The sequence below is a fragment of the Manacus candei genome, unplaced genomic scaffold (assembly GCF_025592945.1).
Source record: "Manacus candei isolate 608988 ecotype Guabito, Panama unplaced genomic scaffold, ASM2559294v1 h1tg000092l, whole genome shotgun sequence".
NCBI classification, from domain to species: domain Eukaryota; kingdom Metazoa; phylum Chordata; class Aves; order Passeriformes; family Pipridae; genus Manacus; species Manacus candei.
This window is the reverse complement of record NW_026138140.1, coordinates 442,550-457,051: the sequence shown is the minus strand read 5'-3', so window position 1 is coordinate 457,051 and position 14,502 is coordinate 442,550. Positions and strand designations below refer to the sequence as shown.

General features: G+C 47.4%; 1 protein-coding gene across 2 annotated transcripts in view; it reads left to right on the top strand.

Annotated features, from left to right (window-relative positions):
* The window catches only part of LOC127460941 (AF4/FMR2 family member 1-like), a 29,209-nt gene that overhangs the window by 12,352 nt on the left and 2,355 nt on the right, over positions 1-14,502 (top strand). The window contains exons 3-20 of one of the 2 annotated variants that reach the window (XM_051768065.1): positions 1,648-1,768; positions 2,265-2,564; positions 3,349-3,423; positions 3,775-3,819; positions 4,824-4,898; positions 5,250-5,294; positions 6,302-6,388; positions 7,060-7,090; positions 7,488-7,539; positions 8,266-8,326; positions 8,429-8,472; positions 9,788-9,848; positions 9,951-9,994; positions 11,498-11,552; positions 11,684-11,727; positions 12,357-12,498; positions 13,615-13,645; positions 14,043-14,094. In XM_051768065.1, the coding sequence (XP_051624025.1) occupies positions 1,648-1,768; positions 2,265-2,564; positions 3,349-3,423; positions 3,775-3,819; positions 4,824-4,898; positions 5,250-5,294; positions 6,302-6,388; positions 7,060-7,090; positions 7,488-7,539; positions 8,266-8,326; positions 8,429-8,472; positions 9,788-9,848; positions 9,951-9,994; positions 11,498-11,552; positions 11,684-11,727; positions 12,357-12,498; positions 13,615-13,645; positions 14,043-14,094 (1,365 nt within the window). The remainder of the gene's footprint in view (positions 1-1,647; positions 1,769-2,264; positions 2,565-3,348; positions 3,424-3,774; positions 3,820-4,823; positions 4,899-5,249; positions 5,295-6,301; positions 6,389-7,059; positions 7,091-7,487; positions 7,540-8,265; positions 8,327-8,428; positions 8,473-9,787; positions 9,849-9,950; positions 9,995-11,497; positions 11,553-11,683; positions 11,728-12,356; positions 12,499-13,614; positions 13,646-14,042; positions 14,095-14,502) is intronic. The other variant, XM_051768066.1, reaches the window with a different exon arrangement.

Sequence of the window (14,502 nt, the reverse complement as noted above, 5' to 3'; positions counted from 1 at the left end):
TTCTCTGGTCTTTGGTCTCTGTGGCGTGAGCAGAGTTCTCGCAGCGAGTGTCGGCCCCGCGGTGCTCCCTGAGGGAGTGTGTTTGTGTGTGTGTGTGTGTGTGTGTGTGTGTGTGTGTGTGTGTGTGTTTGTGTGTCTGTGTGTGTCTGTATCTGTCTGTGTGTCTCTGTGTCTGTGTGTCTGTGCCCTTGGTCCATGCCGGCCGTGCCTGTGGGGAAGGTTTCCCGCCTTGGCCCGCACGGCACAGCCCCGGTTCACTGGTGTGTGGGGGGCAATCCCGCCCACACGGGGCCTGAGCTGACTGTGGATCTCCGAGGCTTTCTGCCTGGCTTCCCAACAGGGAGCCTGGGGGAACTCTGCAGTGTTCTGAGTTACAGCATAGCACAGGTTTTCAAAAACCGGGAAGAGCAAATTGACAAACACCCTCCCTGGCCACGGGAACGATGGGCAGAAATGGTGTCTCCACAGGGGTGTGGAAGCTTATATTAAAAAAGGTACAGACTTCTCTTAAAAAAGTGGGTGTTTCAGTAGACAGCAGACCCTCCTGGTCTGAATTAGGAATGTCATCTAGTGTGATACAACTTATTTCTTTTAAAGAACAGCCCCTCAGCATGAGACGAGGCAGCTCTGCCTCTTCTTTAGGGATGTTTAAACTTGCAGGAGGTGATGACTGATGTGGTATTTGAGAAAACGTCAGTGCTGGGGAAGACAAGGCTCTTGCCTTGCAAACTGGGGCACTTGAGAAGAAGAATCTAGAAATTGTGTGTTGACAGTAGTCTGGAGACACAGGAGAGAGATACCTGCATCCACTATGCCTGTATGCTTTTCCTTCCCCAATGTCCATAAATATTAGAGCAGGAGATTCCCTTCTTTTGCCGTGGTATTTCACTGATGAGGTGTAGTTTAAAGGGTCTGGTTTTCCATGAAGTCACTGTGCAGGGTGTGTGACACAGCTTTCCTGGTGTTTTGCTGTGGGGCTGGTGGAACTGAGTGCTGGCAGATGTGGCTGAGGAGGAACAGGGTGATCTGACCTGCTGTTTTCTGAATTTCTGAGATTTCAATTTATGGGATTGTTTTAAATGCAACTCTATGGTGTCCCAGGTCAGCATCTTTCCAAATATCCATTTAAAGTAGAGAGTGAGTTTTCAAGCTTGATTATAAAGTAGGCAAAATTCAATCTCTGAAAGTGGCAATACCTTCAAAATAGTGGATTCCCTTTTACCCTCAGGTGGAGAGTTGGGGCAGAAGTCTGAAGGAGAACAAGAATGGTAGTTGCTCAGACCAATCACTGCAAGGGGATCTGCCAGCTCATGTGCTTATGACCCCCGTTGACTGCTTCTCAATTTGTTTCACAATTAAATGGGTGGACAGTTTTTCCCTTCCCACCCTTCTTGATGGATGGTATCAGGAGTAGAAATACCTTTTAAGAAAGATGCATGCTGTCCCTTGTGTGTCTCATTCCTATGTGGGACAGCAATTGCTTGCCCCAACTGATTTGTCAGCTGTAACCAGTCTGAGGATTTCCCAATTACTGTCATGCTGGACATGTGGCATTGTCTGACAACCATGGGTTCTGCACAGAGTATAAAGGGGTTGATAACACTGGTGTAAGATGTTCATCATCCTTTCTCTTTCTCTTTGTCAAAGCTTGTCCAAGAAGAACAGAGACTTGCTTCGTCTTGAGGCGCAAGAGAAGAGGAGACGGGAGGCTCCAGGGGAGAAAGACCAGTTCCCTGGGAAGACTCCCATCTTTGCAAAACCCTACAAGGTAATGGCAGTGGGGTGTGGAGGGGAAGGAGAGGAAGGAGAACTGTGCCTTCTGCATGGGGTGTAGCAGACTTGAGCATGGTACAGGCAAACACAGCATCTTCCCATCTGCTGAACTTCAGTTCTTCAGAGGATGTGCTTAAAGCTCTGCTGGCTGTGCAAGAGCACAATGGACTTGGGGTTGGTCTCCTGTAGCAGGAGGGAGAGCAAGAGCAGCTTGGCTGCCTGTCTGTCTGCAGCTGTGGTGATAAAAAGTGGATCTGATGTTGGTGCTCCTGAAGGCTACAGGTGCACCTGCAAACTTGGCTTGGAATGACTGGCAGTGGCCAGAGCAGTCCCTTTTGCTTTGGAGAGACTGTCAGGATGTAGACCAGCTTGCCTAACTTCATTTGTGCTGATGCAGGGTGATTCAGTTAAGATCCTGAGGAATGCCTCTTGCTGAGCTGGATCTCTTGGGGTGCTCCTGAACTTTCCAGCTCTCTATTCTTGTGTTGCAGACTGATAACAAAGATGCGCTGTCAAAGCGCATTAGGAACGTCCTCGGCGATTACAATGATTTCAAGGAGTACATGAGGAAGAATTTGCGGAAGGTCATATGGTTTCCAAGGAAGTTCAAATCCAGGTCACAGACCAGGAGCAACTGTCGTGAACCGAGCTCCAGACAAACCAAGACATTTCAGAGCTCAGTGACAGAACAACCACTTAAAATTTCTAAGACATCAGAATCATCTGAGTTTGAACCTTTCCTGGAGAAAACCAACTCCATGGATGTGCCGTCCATTGAGGACATTTTGAGGGTAGGTGCTCTCAAAGAACAGAGCTCTGTGTTTCCTTCTATTTTGCGTGAATTAAGGTAAGGGGTGGGGAAAAACACAGCGCTCCACTTCTGCTCACTCAGCGGGTGTTGCTGTTGCTGCAAGTGTGTTGTGGGCTGTGCTGAGGAGCAGTAAAGATCAAAGTCAGCCTCAGATACAGCTGGAGTTGTCAGATCAACCTTGCTCTCAGGGTGTGAGTGTAATAGAGTCTAGTGCAGTTCAAGAGCCACACTGACAAGGCACGTGAGACAGACAGAGCTGCTCCATCCTCAAGTCAGGGGTTGCCTTTCCTGACCTTCCTTCCTCCCAAGGCACTGGACATGCTGCCTCGTGTCCATGCTGCCAGCACCAGCCCTGAGCAGGACCACGCACCTGAGTCCTTGCACCCGCCTGTGCATGGCACTGCTGCTGCTCCTTCCCTGGAATTCCAGTCCACTCGTGCAAAGGCAAGCCAGGTCTGATGCAAAACTGTATCCTGGTGTCCAAGCTGGCTCTGTGAGCAGCACACAGGCTCCCAGTGCCTGGGTCTGAGTCCGTGTCACCCCTTCCCTGTGCACGGTGTGAAAATGCCGTGTGCTGGCTGGGGTTGCAGCCCGAGGACTCCACCTGGAAGTCTGGCATCCCTTTGTGTTTCACCAGACAGCCTGTGTTCTTGCCTGTTAGGAATGCATTTTGCTATTTTTGTAGGCACCCCGGGGAAGTGTGAAACTTCCTCTGTGTCTCTCAGCAAATATCCTGAGAGCTGCTTCTCTCAATTGTTTTCCAGGAAATGACCTTCTCATTTTCACGTCCCGTGTCACCTCTGCAGTCGCCTCCAAAAGCAGAACCGTGCTCAGAAAAGGTAAACCAGCCCCTTTTTGCCAGGGCTGTTGGTGAAGTACAAGAGAGCTTTCTGCCTGTTGCATGTGCTTTCACCTGCTTTGGTGCCTAGTGGATCTCGAGTTGTGAAACTCTTTGAAATGCAGAGGCAGCCTGGGCCTTTGCAGGCAAAGCTCAGCTGCTTCAACAGCAACTCAAGGAAAGCAACTGCCCTTCTGAAGGGGCTTTTAGTCCTTACCAGCATTTTGTTATTAATAGTCTTACATGCCATGCCTAGAGCAGTTGGTAAGCAAATGTTTGCTGAGTGCCTGCTGGTCTCATGTCAGGAAAAAACCCCAACAAACTCATGCTGCTTCCCTCTTTCTTGTCTCAGCAAACCAACTCCACGGATATGCCATCCATTGAGGACATTTTGAGGGTAGGTGCTCTCAAAGAACAGAGCTCTGTGTTTCCTTCTATTTTGCATGCATTAAGGTAAGGGGTGGGGAAAAACACAGCACTCCACTTCTGCTCACTCAGCGGGTGTTGCTGTTGCTGCAAGTGTGTTGTGGGCTGTGCTGAGGAGCAGTAAAGATCAAAGTCAGCCTCAGATACAGCTGGAGTTGTCAGATCAACCTTGCTCTCAGGGTGTGAGTGTAATAGAGTCTAGTGCAGTTCAAGAGTCACACTGACAAGGCACGTGAGACAGACAGAGCTGCTCCATCCTCAAGTCAGGAGTTCCCTTTCCTGACCTTCTTCCTCCCAAGGCACTGGACATGCTGCCTCGTGTCCGTGCTGCCAGCGTGTTTTGCCAAATGATGGGTGACAGAGAGGACACAAACAGCAGTAGAGAGAAGGGCCCTGCTTTATTAGCAATATTATGGCAACACCAAACCAAAATACTGCATTTAATATGGCAGTAGGCTTAGCACGTGCATTGTTTAGGCAACAACCAAACTGAGCAAGGTAATGCATCTAATCATTCCTATACCAGTAAAGAACAGTGATTAAGAAGGTACATCCCCAGTTACCCCGTTAATCCATTACCCTCATCCAGACGGCTTCATTTGCTGGGGGAGCCCCAGTCACAGCAAGGGGTGGGAGAACCACTCCGGGGTCCTGGGGAATCCTATGCAGTGCATCCATTCGTAGGTGAGGTCTCCATCTTTGCTCTGTGGGCAGCACACAGGCTCCCAGTGCCTGGGTCTGAGTCCGTGTCACCTCTTCCCTGTGCACGGTGTGAAAATGCCGTGTGCTGGCTGGGGTTGCAGCCCGAGGACTCCAGCTGGAAGTCCGGAATCCCTTTGTGTTTCTCCAGTCAGCCTGTGTTCTTGCCTGTTAGGAATGCATATCACTACTTATGTAGGCACCCCGGGGAAGTGTGAAACTTCATCTCTGTGTCAGCAAATATCCTGAGAGCTGCTTCTCTCAATTGTTTTCCAGGAAATGACCTTCTCATTTTCACGTCCTGTGTCACCTCTGCAGACGCCTCCAAAAGCAGAGCCATGCTCAGAAAAGGTAAACCAGCCCCTTTTTGCCAGGGCTGTTGGTAAATTACAAGAGAGCTTTCTGCCTGTTGCATGTGCTTTCACCTGCTTTGGTGCCTAGTGGATCTCGAGTTGTGAAACTCTTTGAAATGCAGAGGCAGCCTGGGCCTTTGCAGGCAGAGCTCAGCTGCTTCAACAGCAACTCAAGGAAAGCAACTGCCCTTCTGAAGGGGCTTTTAGTCCTTACCAGCATTTTGTTATTAATAGTCTTACATGCCATGCCTAGAGCAGTTGGTAAGCAAATGTTTGCTGAGTGCCTGCTGGTCTCATGTCAGGAAAAAACCCCAACAAACTCATGCTGCTTCCCTCTTTCTTGTCTCAGCAAACCAACTCCACGGATGTGCCATCCATTGAGGACATTTTGAGGGTAGGTGCTCTCAAAGAACAGAGCTCTGTGTTTCCTTCTATTTTGCGTGCATTAAGGTAAAGGGTGGGGAAAAACACAGCACTCCACTTCTGCTCACTCAGTGGGTGTTGCTGTTGCTGCAAGTGTGTTGTGGGCTGTGCTGAGGAGCAGTAAAGATCAAAGTCAGCCTCAGATACAGCTGGAGTTGTCAGATCAACCTTGCTCTCAGGGTGTGAGTGTAATAGAGTCTAGTGCAGTTCAAGAGCCACACTGACAAGGCACATGAGACAGACAGAGCTGCTCCATCCTCAAGTCAGGAGTTCCCTTTCCTGACCTTCCTTCCTCCCAAGGCACTGGACATGCTGCCTCGTGTCCGTGCTGCCAGCGTGTTTTGCCAATTGATGGGTGACAGAGAGGACACAAACAGCAGTAGAGAGAAGGGCCCTGCTTTATTAGCAATATTATGGCAACACCAAACCAAAATACTGCATTTAATATGGCAGTAGGCTTAGCACGTGCATTGTTTAGGCAACAACCAAACTGAGCAAGGTAATGCATCTAATCATTCCTATACCAGTAAAGAACAGTGATTAAGAAGGTACATCCCCAGTTACCCCGTTAATCCATTACCCTCATCCAGACGGCTTCATTTGCTGGGGGAGTCCCAGTCACAGCAAGGGGTGGGAGAACCACTCCAGGGTCCTGGGGAATCCTATGCAGTGCATCCATTCGTAGGTGAGGTCTCCATCTTTGCTCTGTGGGCAGCACACAGGCTCCCAGTGCCTGGGTCTGAGTCCGTGTCACCCCTTCCCTGTGCATGGTGTGAAAATGCCGTGTGCTGGCTGGGGTTGCAGCCTGAGGACTCCAGCTGGAAGTCCGGAATCCCTTTGTGTTTCACCAGTCAGCCTGTGTTCTTGCCTGTTAGGAATGCATTTTGCTATTTTTGTAGGCACCCCTGGGAAATGTGAAACTTCCTCTCTGTGTCTCAGCAAATATCCTGAGAGCTGCTTCTCTCAATTGTTTTCCAGGAAATGACCTACTCATTTTCACGTCCTGTATCACCTCTGCAGTCGCCTCCAAAAGCAGAGCCTGCCAAATTGCCTTGCTCAACAAAGGTAAACCAGCCCCTTTTTACCAGGGCTGTTGGTGAAGTACAAGAGAGCTTCCTGCCCCTTGCATGTGCTTTCCACCTCCTTTTGAGCCCAGTGGATCTCGAGTTGTGAAGCAGCTGCTTCCAGTGCACTCTTTTGCTGAGAATTAGAAGCGATTGTGCTGCTGAGTGTTTTGGAGTGGGCTGAGATGGTGCAAAATGATCTTTCCTCTTTTCAATTGATTTTAGCAAGTTTTGTATTTTTAGAGTTGTAAGACTTTTGAGCCAGAGGAGGCAGATGTTGATGTACAAAAGCCATTTGAACTTCATTGTCAACAAAAGATATTTGCTGATTCTGTTAAGCTGCTTGTCACTTCTTGTAAAGTTTTTAAATACTTCTTGTAAAGTTTTTAAATACTTCTTGTAAAGTTTTTAAATACTTCTTTTAAATACTTCTATTACTGGCATCTAATGTGCCAGTAATACATTTTTGGTGGCAGTAGCACGTATCATTTCTGTGCATGCTAAGGTATGTCAGGCCAGCTTGGACTCTGGGACACTTCCCAGTCAGACTCTGACAAGCCAGTCAAAGTGTTTAGTCCAGTCAGTAACACCTGGGAAACCAATCATTGGAAAAGTGCTATTGAGAGAGCTGATTTATTTCATTCTCAACATGCACTTTGTCTTTCTTTCTAGGACATGGACAGCTCTGCAGCTCAGAATCAGGGTAAGCAGAAATCCAAAGCAAACACCCAGTTATGTATTGACAGGTCATGTTGTGTGTGGTGTGTGAAATGTTGTGGAGAACATCAGATGTTTACATGGATTAAGAAGGATGATTTCCTCTGCTTTGTTGATCAGGGATGAATTTAGAAATGGCCTTAGAGACTGTAAACATTAATTACCTAGAAATGAAGGTAGCAGTCCAGCAGGGCACAAGCAGTATTTCATTAGGAAACCCCCTTAGGAAACTGCACTGGGAAAGCCCATGGAGTGATGAATAATCTCAGTGGCAAACATGTCCTGGAAGAAAGTGACTTTCCAATCTGGTGCTCAGAGATGATAGGGTGAAACAGGCTACAAGTGAGGCAAATTAATCCAACCTATTCCTGTTTGATGTGCAGAGCAGTCTGGCACAGCCTCAGAAACATTGCCAAGCTGTCAGCCAAGACCATCGTAAGTAACCAGACTCTGTTCTCAGCTCTACTGGGCAGTTACTTGACAGAACCTGGAAGGCACAAAAACTGGTGCTCCTTGAGGACTCTGAAGATTAAGTTTTATCAGTCTGTTTTTTCTTAGAAAACTTGAGTGCAGGGAATTTTCACCCATGAAACATTATTATTTCTGGATGGACTCCCAGAAAGCTTTAGGTTGGAAAAGGCCTTTAAGATCCTCAAGTCCAACCATTAATCCAGCAATGCCAAGTCCACTAAACCATGGAATGGTTATATTGTCTGTGTTGAAAGCAAACCAAAACTGAAGGGAAAACCCCCGAAGTATTAATGTTGTAGCCTTGGGGAGCAGTGCAGGCTGAGAGCATGGGAGTCTCTTCCTGTGCAAGGATCAGACTCCTTCCCCCTGCAGGCTGGGCCAGGGAGCCTTTTGCGAGCAGCATTCCCTCCCTGAGCTTGGTCTTTGCTGCCTCTAGATGGCAGCCCTTGCTGCTGACCTCCATTGCCCAATATCCCCAGCTCTGCTGGAAAGCCCGATGAAATGCCTGGTTGTGTGTTACCATTTCACCACCCATTCAGGCAGTGACAGGCTTTTGCAGACTGGACATGCCAAACGTTCAGAAGGGATGGGGGAAGTTGATTTGTTTTGGCAAGCCCAACCCAAAACTTGTTCAGTTTCTGGTGCTTGAGAATGTGTCTGCCTTGGATGATATTTCTGTTCTGGTTGTAGTTTCAGTTGGCTTCCAAATGTCCCTCAGCTCAGTGACAGTGAGGAGAGTGATGACAACCAGGTCAGTTTTCAATGTTGTATCATCTCAACTTCTTGCATTGCTCTGAGTTCCTTCAGCTAACGTTTCTTCCCCCTCTCCTCTTTGTTTTTGTGAACACAACAGGTTCTTGAACAGCCACCTTCTGCACTTGCTCCTCCAAGATACAGGTTTGTTCCCAAACTAGTAGCTAGACCAAATTAGGAGAAAAACAAAACTCCGATTTCTCTGAGAGGGAGGTGGGAAAGTGTCCTTTGCTTTTCCTGTAGCCACAGGCTTTGGTTTCTGGCTGCCTGAGGTTGCTGTTAAAAATTGGCTTCAGCTGTTTGGGGTTTTCCTGAAAGCTACAGTTAGAAATGTGTAATCCAGGCATGCTGGAGTTTGCTTATGAACCAGAACTGTGTTAATGTGTGTCGAGTGCTTTGGTAGGAGTGATAAAGAATTTCTGTAGGTAATGGGGATAGTGTTTAGATAAGGAAATCAAAGTTTTATTCCAGGATTTTACTCCTCTATTGCCATGGAATCATAAAATCAAATCACTCAGGGTCTTTAGAGGTGACGCACAGAACTGTAAATCTTGTTCTCTTCGTTCATACATTGAAATGAAAGAGTGTGAAGATTTGTATAGTTTTCCTAACAGTCCTCAGGAACACCAGTGTTCTCCTCCTTTTTCCAGGATGATGGGGCTCATTGGTGATCATCCATATTTGTTTTCTTGCTGTGAACTGTGCTGTGATGAGGGGTTGGCATCTTATTTTTCTCTTATGCCCATGAGAAAAATTTCTCACAGAGAGCCCTTGGATGGAAATGAGGTTGCAATGAAGAGAGTTGTGACCTGATTAAGTAAAATCACTGTGCTGGTTCCCAAGCTTTTTCCCTCATTTTTGGAAGGACACTGGAGGAATTCTCTGGGTTCATGAGTCAGGCCCCAGCCAGTGTCCAGAAGGAACAGGAAATAGCGTTGACTCTTGTATGTGTGTCAGGAGACTCAGCAGGAAAACAAGGAGTCCTGTGACAGGAGAAATATTGGCAGCCCTTGAGCACAGAGAGTGTGAACATGCACAGCTTCTGGTGCACAGAGGGTGCTTTCTGTCCCTTGGGGAGCAGTGCAGGCTGAGAGCATGGGAGTCTCTTCCTGTGCAAGGATCAGACTCCTTCCCCCTGCAGGCTGGGCCAGGGAGCCTTTTGCGAGCAGCATTCCCTCCCTGAGCTTGGTCTTTGCTGCCTCTAGATGGCAGCCCTTGCTGCTGACCTCCATTGCCCAATATCCCCAGGTCAGCTGGAAAGCCCAATGAAATGCCTGGTTGTGTGTTACCATTTTCCCACCCATTCAGGCAGTGACAGGCTTTTGCAGACTGGACATGCCAAACGTTCAGAAGGGATGGGGAAAGTTGATTTGTTTTGGCAAGCCCAACCCAAAACTTGTTCAGTGTCTGGTGCTTGAGAATGTGTCTGCCTTGGCTGATATTTCTGTTCTGGTTGTAGTTTCAGTTGGCTTCCAATTGTCCCTCAGCTCAGTGACAGTGAGGAGAGTGATGACAACCAGGTCAGTTTTCAATGTTGTATCATCTCAACTTCTTGCATTGCTCTGAGTTCCTTCAGCTAACGTTTCTTCCCCCTCTCCTCTTTGTTTTTGTGAACACAACAGGTTCTTGAACAGCCACCTTCTGCACTTGCTCCTCCAAGATACAGGTTTGTTCCCAAACTAGTAGCTAGACCAAATTAGGAGAAAAACAAACCTCATTTTTATATGAGGGGGAGATTGGAAAGCATTCTTGGTTTCTCCTTTAGCCATAGGCTTTGGTTCCTGGCTGCCTGAGGTTGCTGTTAAAAATTGGCTTCAGCTCTGTGGGGTTATCCTGAAAGCTCCAGTTAGAAATGTATAATCCAGGCACGCTGCAGTTTGCCTGTGAACCAGAATTGTGTTCGTATTCTCATTGTAATGACAGGGAGGGGTGCAATCTGATAAATGAATGGCTAGGATAGAAAATGTGAAGTTGGTCTGTGGATAAGAGCAGATGAACCACTTGTGGTTTGTGGAATTGCTGTTGGTTGTGAGACCGTGGCCAGCTTTGGCAGTGACATGGACCTATTTCCCTGAAAATGCCCCCATGTGTGTCAACTGCTTTGGTAGGAGTGTAAAAGGATTTGTGTAGGTAATGGGGATAGTGTTTATGTAAGGGAATCACTTTTTTATTCCAGGATTTTGCTCCTCTATTGTCATGTAAACATAAAACCAAAGTGCTCAGGGTGTTTAGAGGTGACCCACAGAGCCGTAAATCTCGTTCTCTTCGTTCATAATTTGAAATGAAAGAGTGTGAAGATTTGTGTAGTTTTCCTAACAGTCCTCAGGAACACCAGTGTTCTCCTCCTTTTTCCAGGATGATGGGGCTCATTGGTGATCATCCATATTTGTTTTCTTGCTGTGAACTGTGCTGTGATGAGGGGTTGGCATCTTATTTTTCTCTTATGCCCATGAGAAAAATTTCTCACAGAGAGCCCTTGGATGGAAATGAGGTTGCAATGAAGAGAGTTGTGACCTGATTAAGTAAAATCACTGTGCTGGTTCCCAAGCTTTTTCCCTCATTTTTGGAAGGACACTGGAGGAATTCTCTGGGTTCATGAGTCAGGCCCCAGCCAGTGTCCAGAAGGAACAGGAAATAGCGTTGACTCTTGTATGTGTATCAGGAGACTCAGCAGGAAAACAAGGAGCCCTGTGACAGGAGAAATATTGGCAGCCCTTGAGCACAGAGAGTGTGAACATGCACAGCTTCTGGTGCACAGAGGGTGCTTTCTGTCCCTTGGGGAGCAGTGCAGGCTGAGAGCATGGGAGTCTCTTCCTGTGCAAGGATCAGACTCCTTCCCCCTGCAGGCTGGGCCAGGGAGCCTTTTGTGAGCAGCATTCCCTCCCTGAGCTTGGTCTTTGCTGCCTCTAGATGGCAGCCCTTGCTCCTGACCTCCATTGCCCAATATCCCCAGGTCAGCTGGAAAGCCCAATGAAATGCCTGGTTGTGTGTTACCATTTTACCACCCATTCAGGCAGTGACAGGCTTTTGCAGCCTGAACGAGCCAAACGTTCAGAAGGGATGGGGGAGGTTGGTTTGTTTTGGCAAGCCCAACCCAAAACTTGTTCAGTGTCTGGTGCTTGAGAATGTGTCTGCCTTGGCTGATATTTCTGTTCTGGTTGTCTTTCAGCGTGCTCCTGGACGACCTGCAGCTCAGTGACAGTGAGGAGAGTGATGACAACCAAGTCAGTTTGGGATATTGGACACACCAGGCACACAGACGTGCCTTGGAATCATCTCACCTTGTTGCATTGTTCTGAGTTCCTTGAGCTAACCTTTCCTTCCCCTCTTCTCTTTCTTTTTGTGACCAAAACAGGTTGTTGAAAAGCCTCCTTCTGCACTTGTTTCTCCAAGAGACAGGTTTTTTACCAAAATTCTAGCTAGACCAGATAAGGAGAAAAACAAACCTCCTTTTCATATGAGGAGGAGATGGGAAAGGGTTCCTGGTTTCTGTCATGTATTGTTAGTCAGAAGCAATATGCAAGACAGACTAAAGTGCCCCGGGCCAGCATTAGAGGAAGAAAGGTGGAGAAGCTCAGAATTTTTCCTGTAAGGCAGCACTGACCCACATTTTTGGGTTGACCAAGGAACACAGATGGAGAAGGGAAAACTTAAGGGGAAGAATACAAAACGAGAAATCTGGTAGCCTTTATTGGAAATTTTTTTCCAGTTGAAAGGACTGAGGCTTTCAGAAAAGCCCTGGCCAGTTTTGATGGGTTTTTAAAGTTGAGTTGGCCAAATGCAGCTTCAGAATGTAGCAGTGATGTCCTGCTTACATATTTGTCTGACTGGGTTGAAGTTGAAGGATTTATTATTTCCAGAGGTTTTTTCATTCCAGTGCTTTATGTTTTGAGTATGGCAATGTATTCTCCTCTCATTGCCAAAACAGAGGGTTTCAGTTTTATTTTTGAATACTGCCATGTCAATATAATAAATAAATAATCTTCACCCATGCTTCTTTGTAATTTCATCTCCTGGTGGCTTTGCAGTGCCCTACAGTCCCAGCCCAGGAGTGTGGCATCATCTCCATCCAGCAGCTCCGAGACCTGTGACTCAGAGAGCTCCTCTGACTCGGAGACCACCTCGAGTGATGGTGATGTGAGTGACCCTCCAAGTGCACCAGCACCTGAGGTGAGTGCAAATGAAATGTAGGAGCTGCTTAATACAGCCTCCTGCCTCAGCCTGCCTGCTGTCTGAGTGCAGGCAGGACAGGAGACCTGAAATAGTGTTGTCCTTCAGGTGTCCCCTTGTGTCAGGGGTGTGTCAGAGATGCTGCTTCCCTTCTGGAGTTTGTCAGTGAAATACCCTCAGTAACAGCGTGGTTAGACCTCTGGTGGTTTCTGCTGGAAGTGTTCCCCCTTGTCCCTTGGCATCGTTGTCTAGTACTTCTGGAGTGTTAATTCCATGCTTAGTCCATTTTGAAGCTGACAGATGAAACTTTTGGTGAATATGCTGAATGATCCTCCTTTGCAGTCTTTAGGCTGTGGCCCCTGACTGTTTTCTGTGCAGAGGCGTTCTGGATAATGGCTCTGTAAGCTCCAGTAAAAAGTCCATGGCTTCACTTTCTGCTTGTTTCAGCATTGTCATTGTCATCCTTGGTTACTTCTGTTTGGCCTCAATGATCAACATCTATTTGATAATACAGTCCTCCAGTGCTGAAGCTGGAGAGGGAGGAGGAAGAAACAGTGAGGTTGCAGCCCTGGCTGTGTGCCCTGTGTGCTGCATGTACAGTTCAGGGGTGGTGACTGGGGAGCAGGGCTGGGCTGGTTTGCTTTTAGGAAACATCCTATGAGGGCTGCTGCACACAGGTGAAAGATTCGCCCAAAGAAAGGATCTTGAGAAGGCTGCTCAGGGGTCCTTGGGGTGAAAGGTCGTCCCTCCCTCTTGTTTTTGCTAAAGAAGAGCTGCAGGGAGGCTCCTGCCTTGCCATGACCCTGACAGTGAATGGGTCTAGACGAGCAGAAATTCTGCTGTTCTTCCCTCTTCCTCCCAAACCCTGGGAGCATGGTTTTACACACTGTAGTTAAACTTTTTTGGTGGCAGTAGCATGTATCGTTTCTGTGCATGCTAAGGTATGTCAGGCCAGTTTAGACTGGCAAGAACTCTGCCAGACTCTTGCCAGACTGACAAGCCAGTCAAAGTGTTTAGTCCAGTAGGTAACACCTGGGAAACCAATCATTGGAAAAGTGCTATTGAGAGAGAGCTGATTTATTTCATTCTCAACATGCACTTTGTCTTCCTTTCTAGGGCACAGACGGCTCTGCAGCTCAGAATCAGGGTAAGTAGAAATCCAAAGCAAACACCCAGTTATGTATTGACAGGTCATGTTGTGTGTGGTGTGTGAAATGTTGTGGGGAACATCACTTGTTTACATGGATTAAGAAGGATGATTTCCTCTGCTTTGTTGATCAGGGATGAATTTAGAAATGGCCTTAGAGACTGTAAACATTAATTACCTAGAAATGAAGGTAGCAGTCCAGCAGGGCACAAGCAGTATTTCATTAGGAAACCCCCTTAGGAAACCCCACTGGGAAAGCCCATGGAGTGATGAATAATCTCAGTGGCAAAGATGTTCTGGAAGAAAGTGACTTTCCAATCTGGTGCTCAGAGATGATAGGGTGAAACAGGCTACAAGTGAGGCAAATTAATCCAACCTATTCCTGTTTGATGTGCAGAGCAGTCTGGCACAGCCTCAGGAACTTTGCTGAGCTCTCAGCCAAGACCATCGTAAGTAACCAGACTGTTCCCAGCTCTACTGGGCAGTTACTTGACAGAACCTGGAAGGCACAAAAACTGGTGCTCCTTGAGGATTCTGAAGATTAAGTTTTATCAGTCTGTTTTTTCTTAGAAAACTTGAGTGCAGGGAATTTTCACCCATGAAACATTGTTATTTCTGGATGGACTCACAGAAAGCTTTAGGTTGAAAAAGGCCTTTAAGATCCTCAAGTCCAACCATTAATCCAGCAATGCCAAGTCCACTAAGCCATGGAATGGTTATATTGTCTGTGTTGAAAGCAAACCAAAACTGAAGAAACCCCCCCAGAGATTAATGTCGTAGCCTTGGGGAGCAGTGCAGGCTGAGAGCATGGGAGTCTCTTCCTGTGCAAGGATCAGACTCCTTCCCTCCTACAGGTT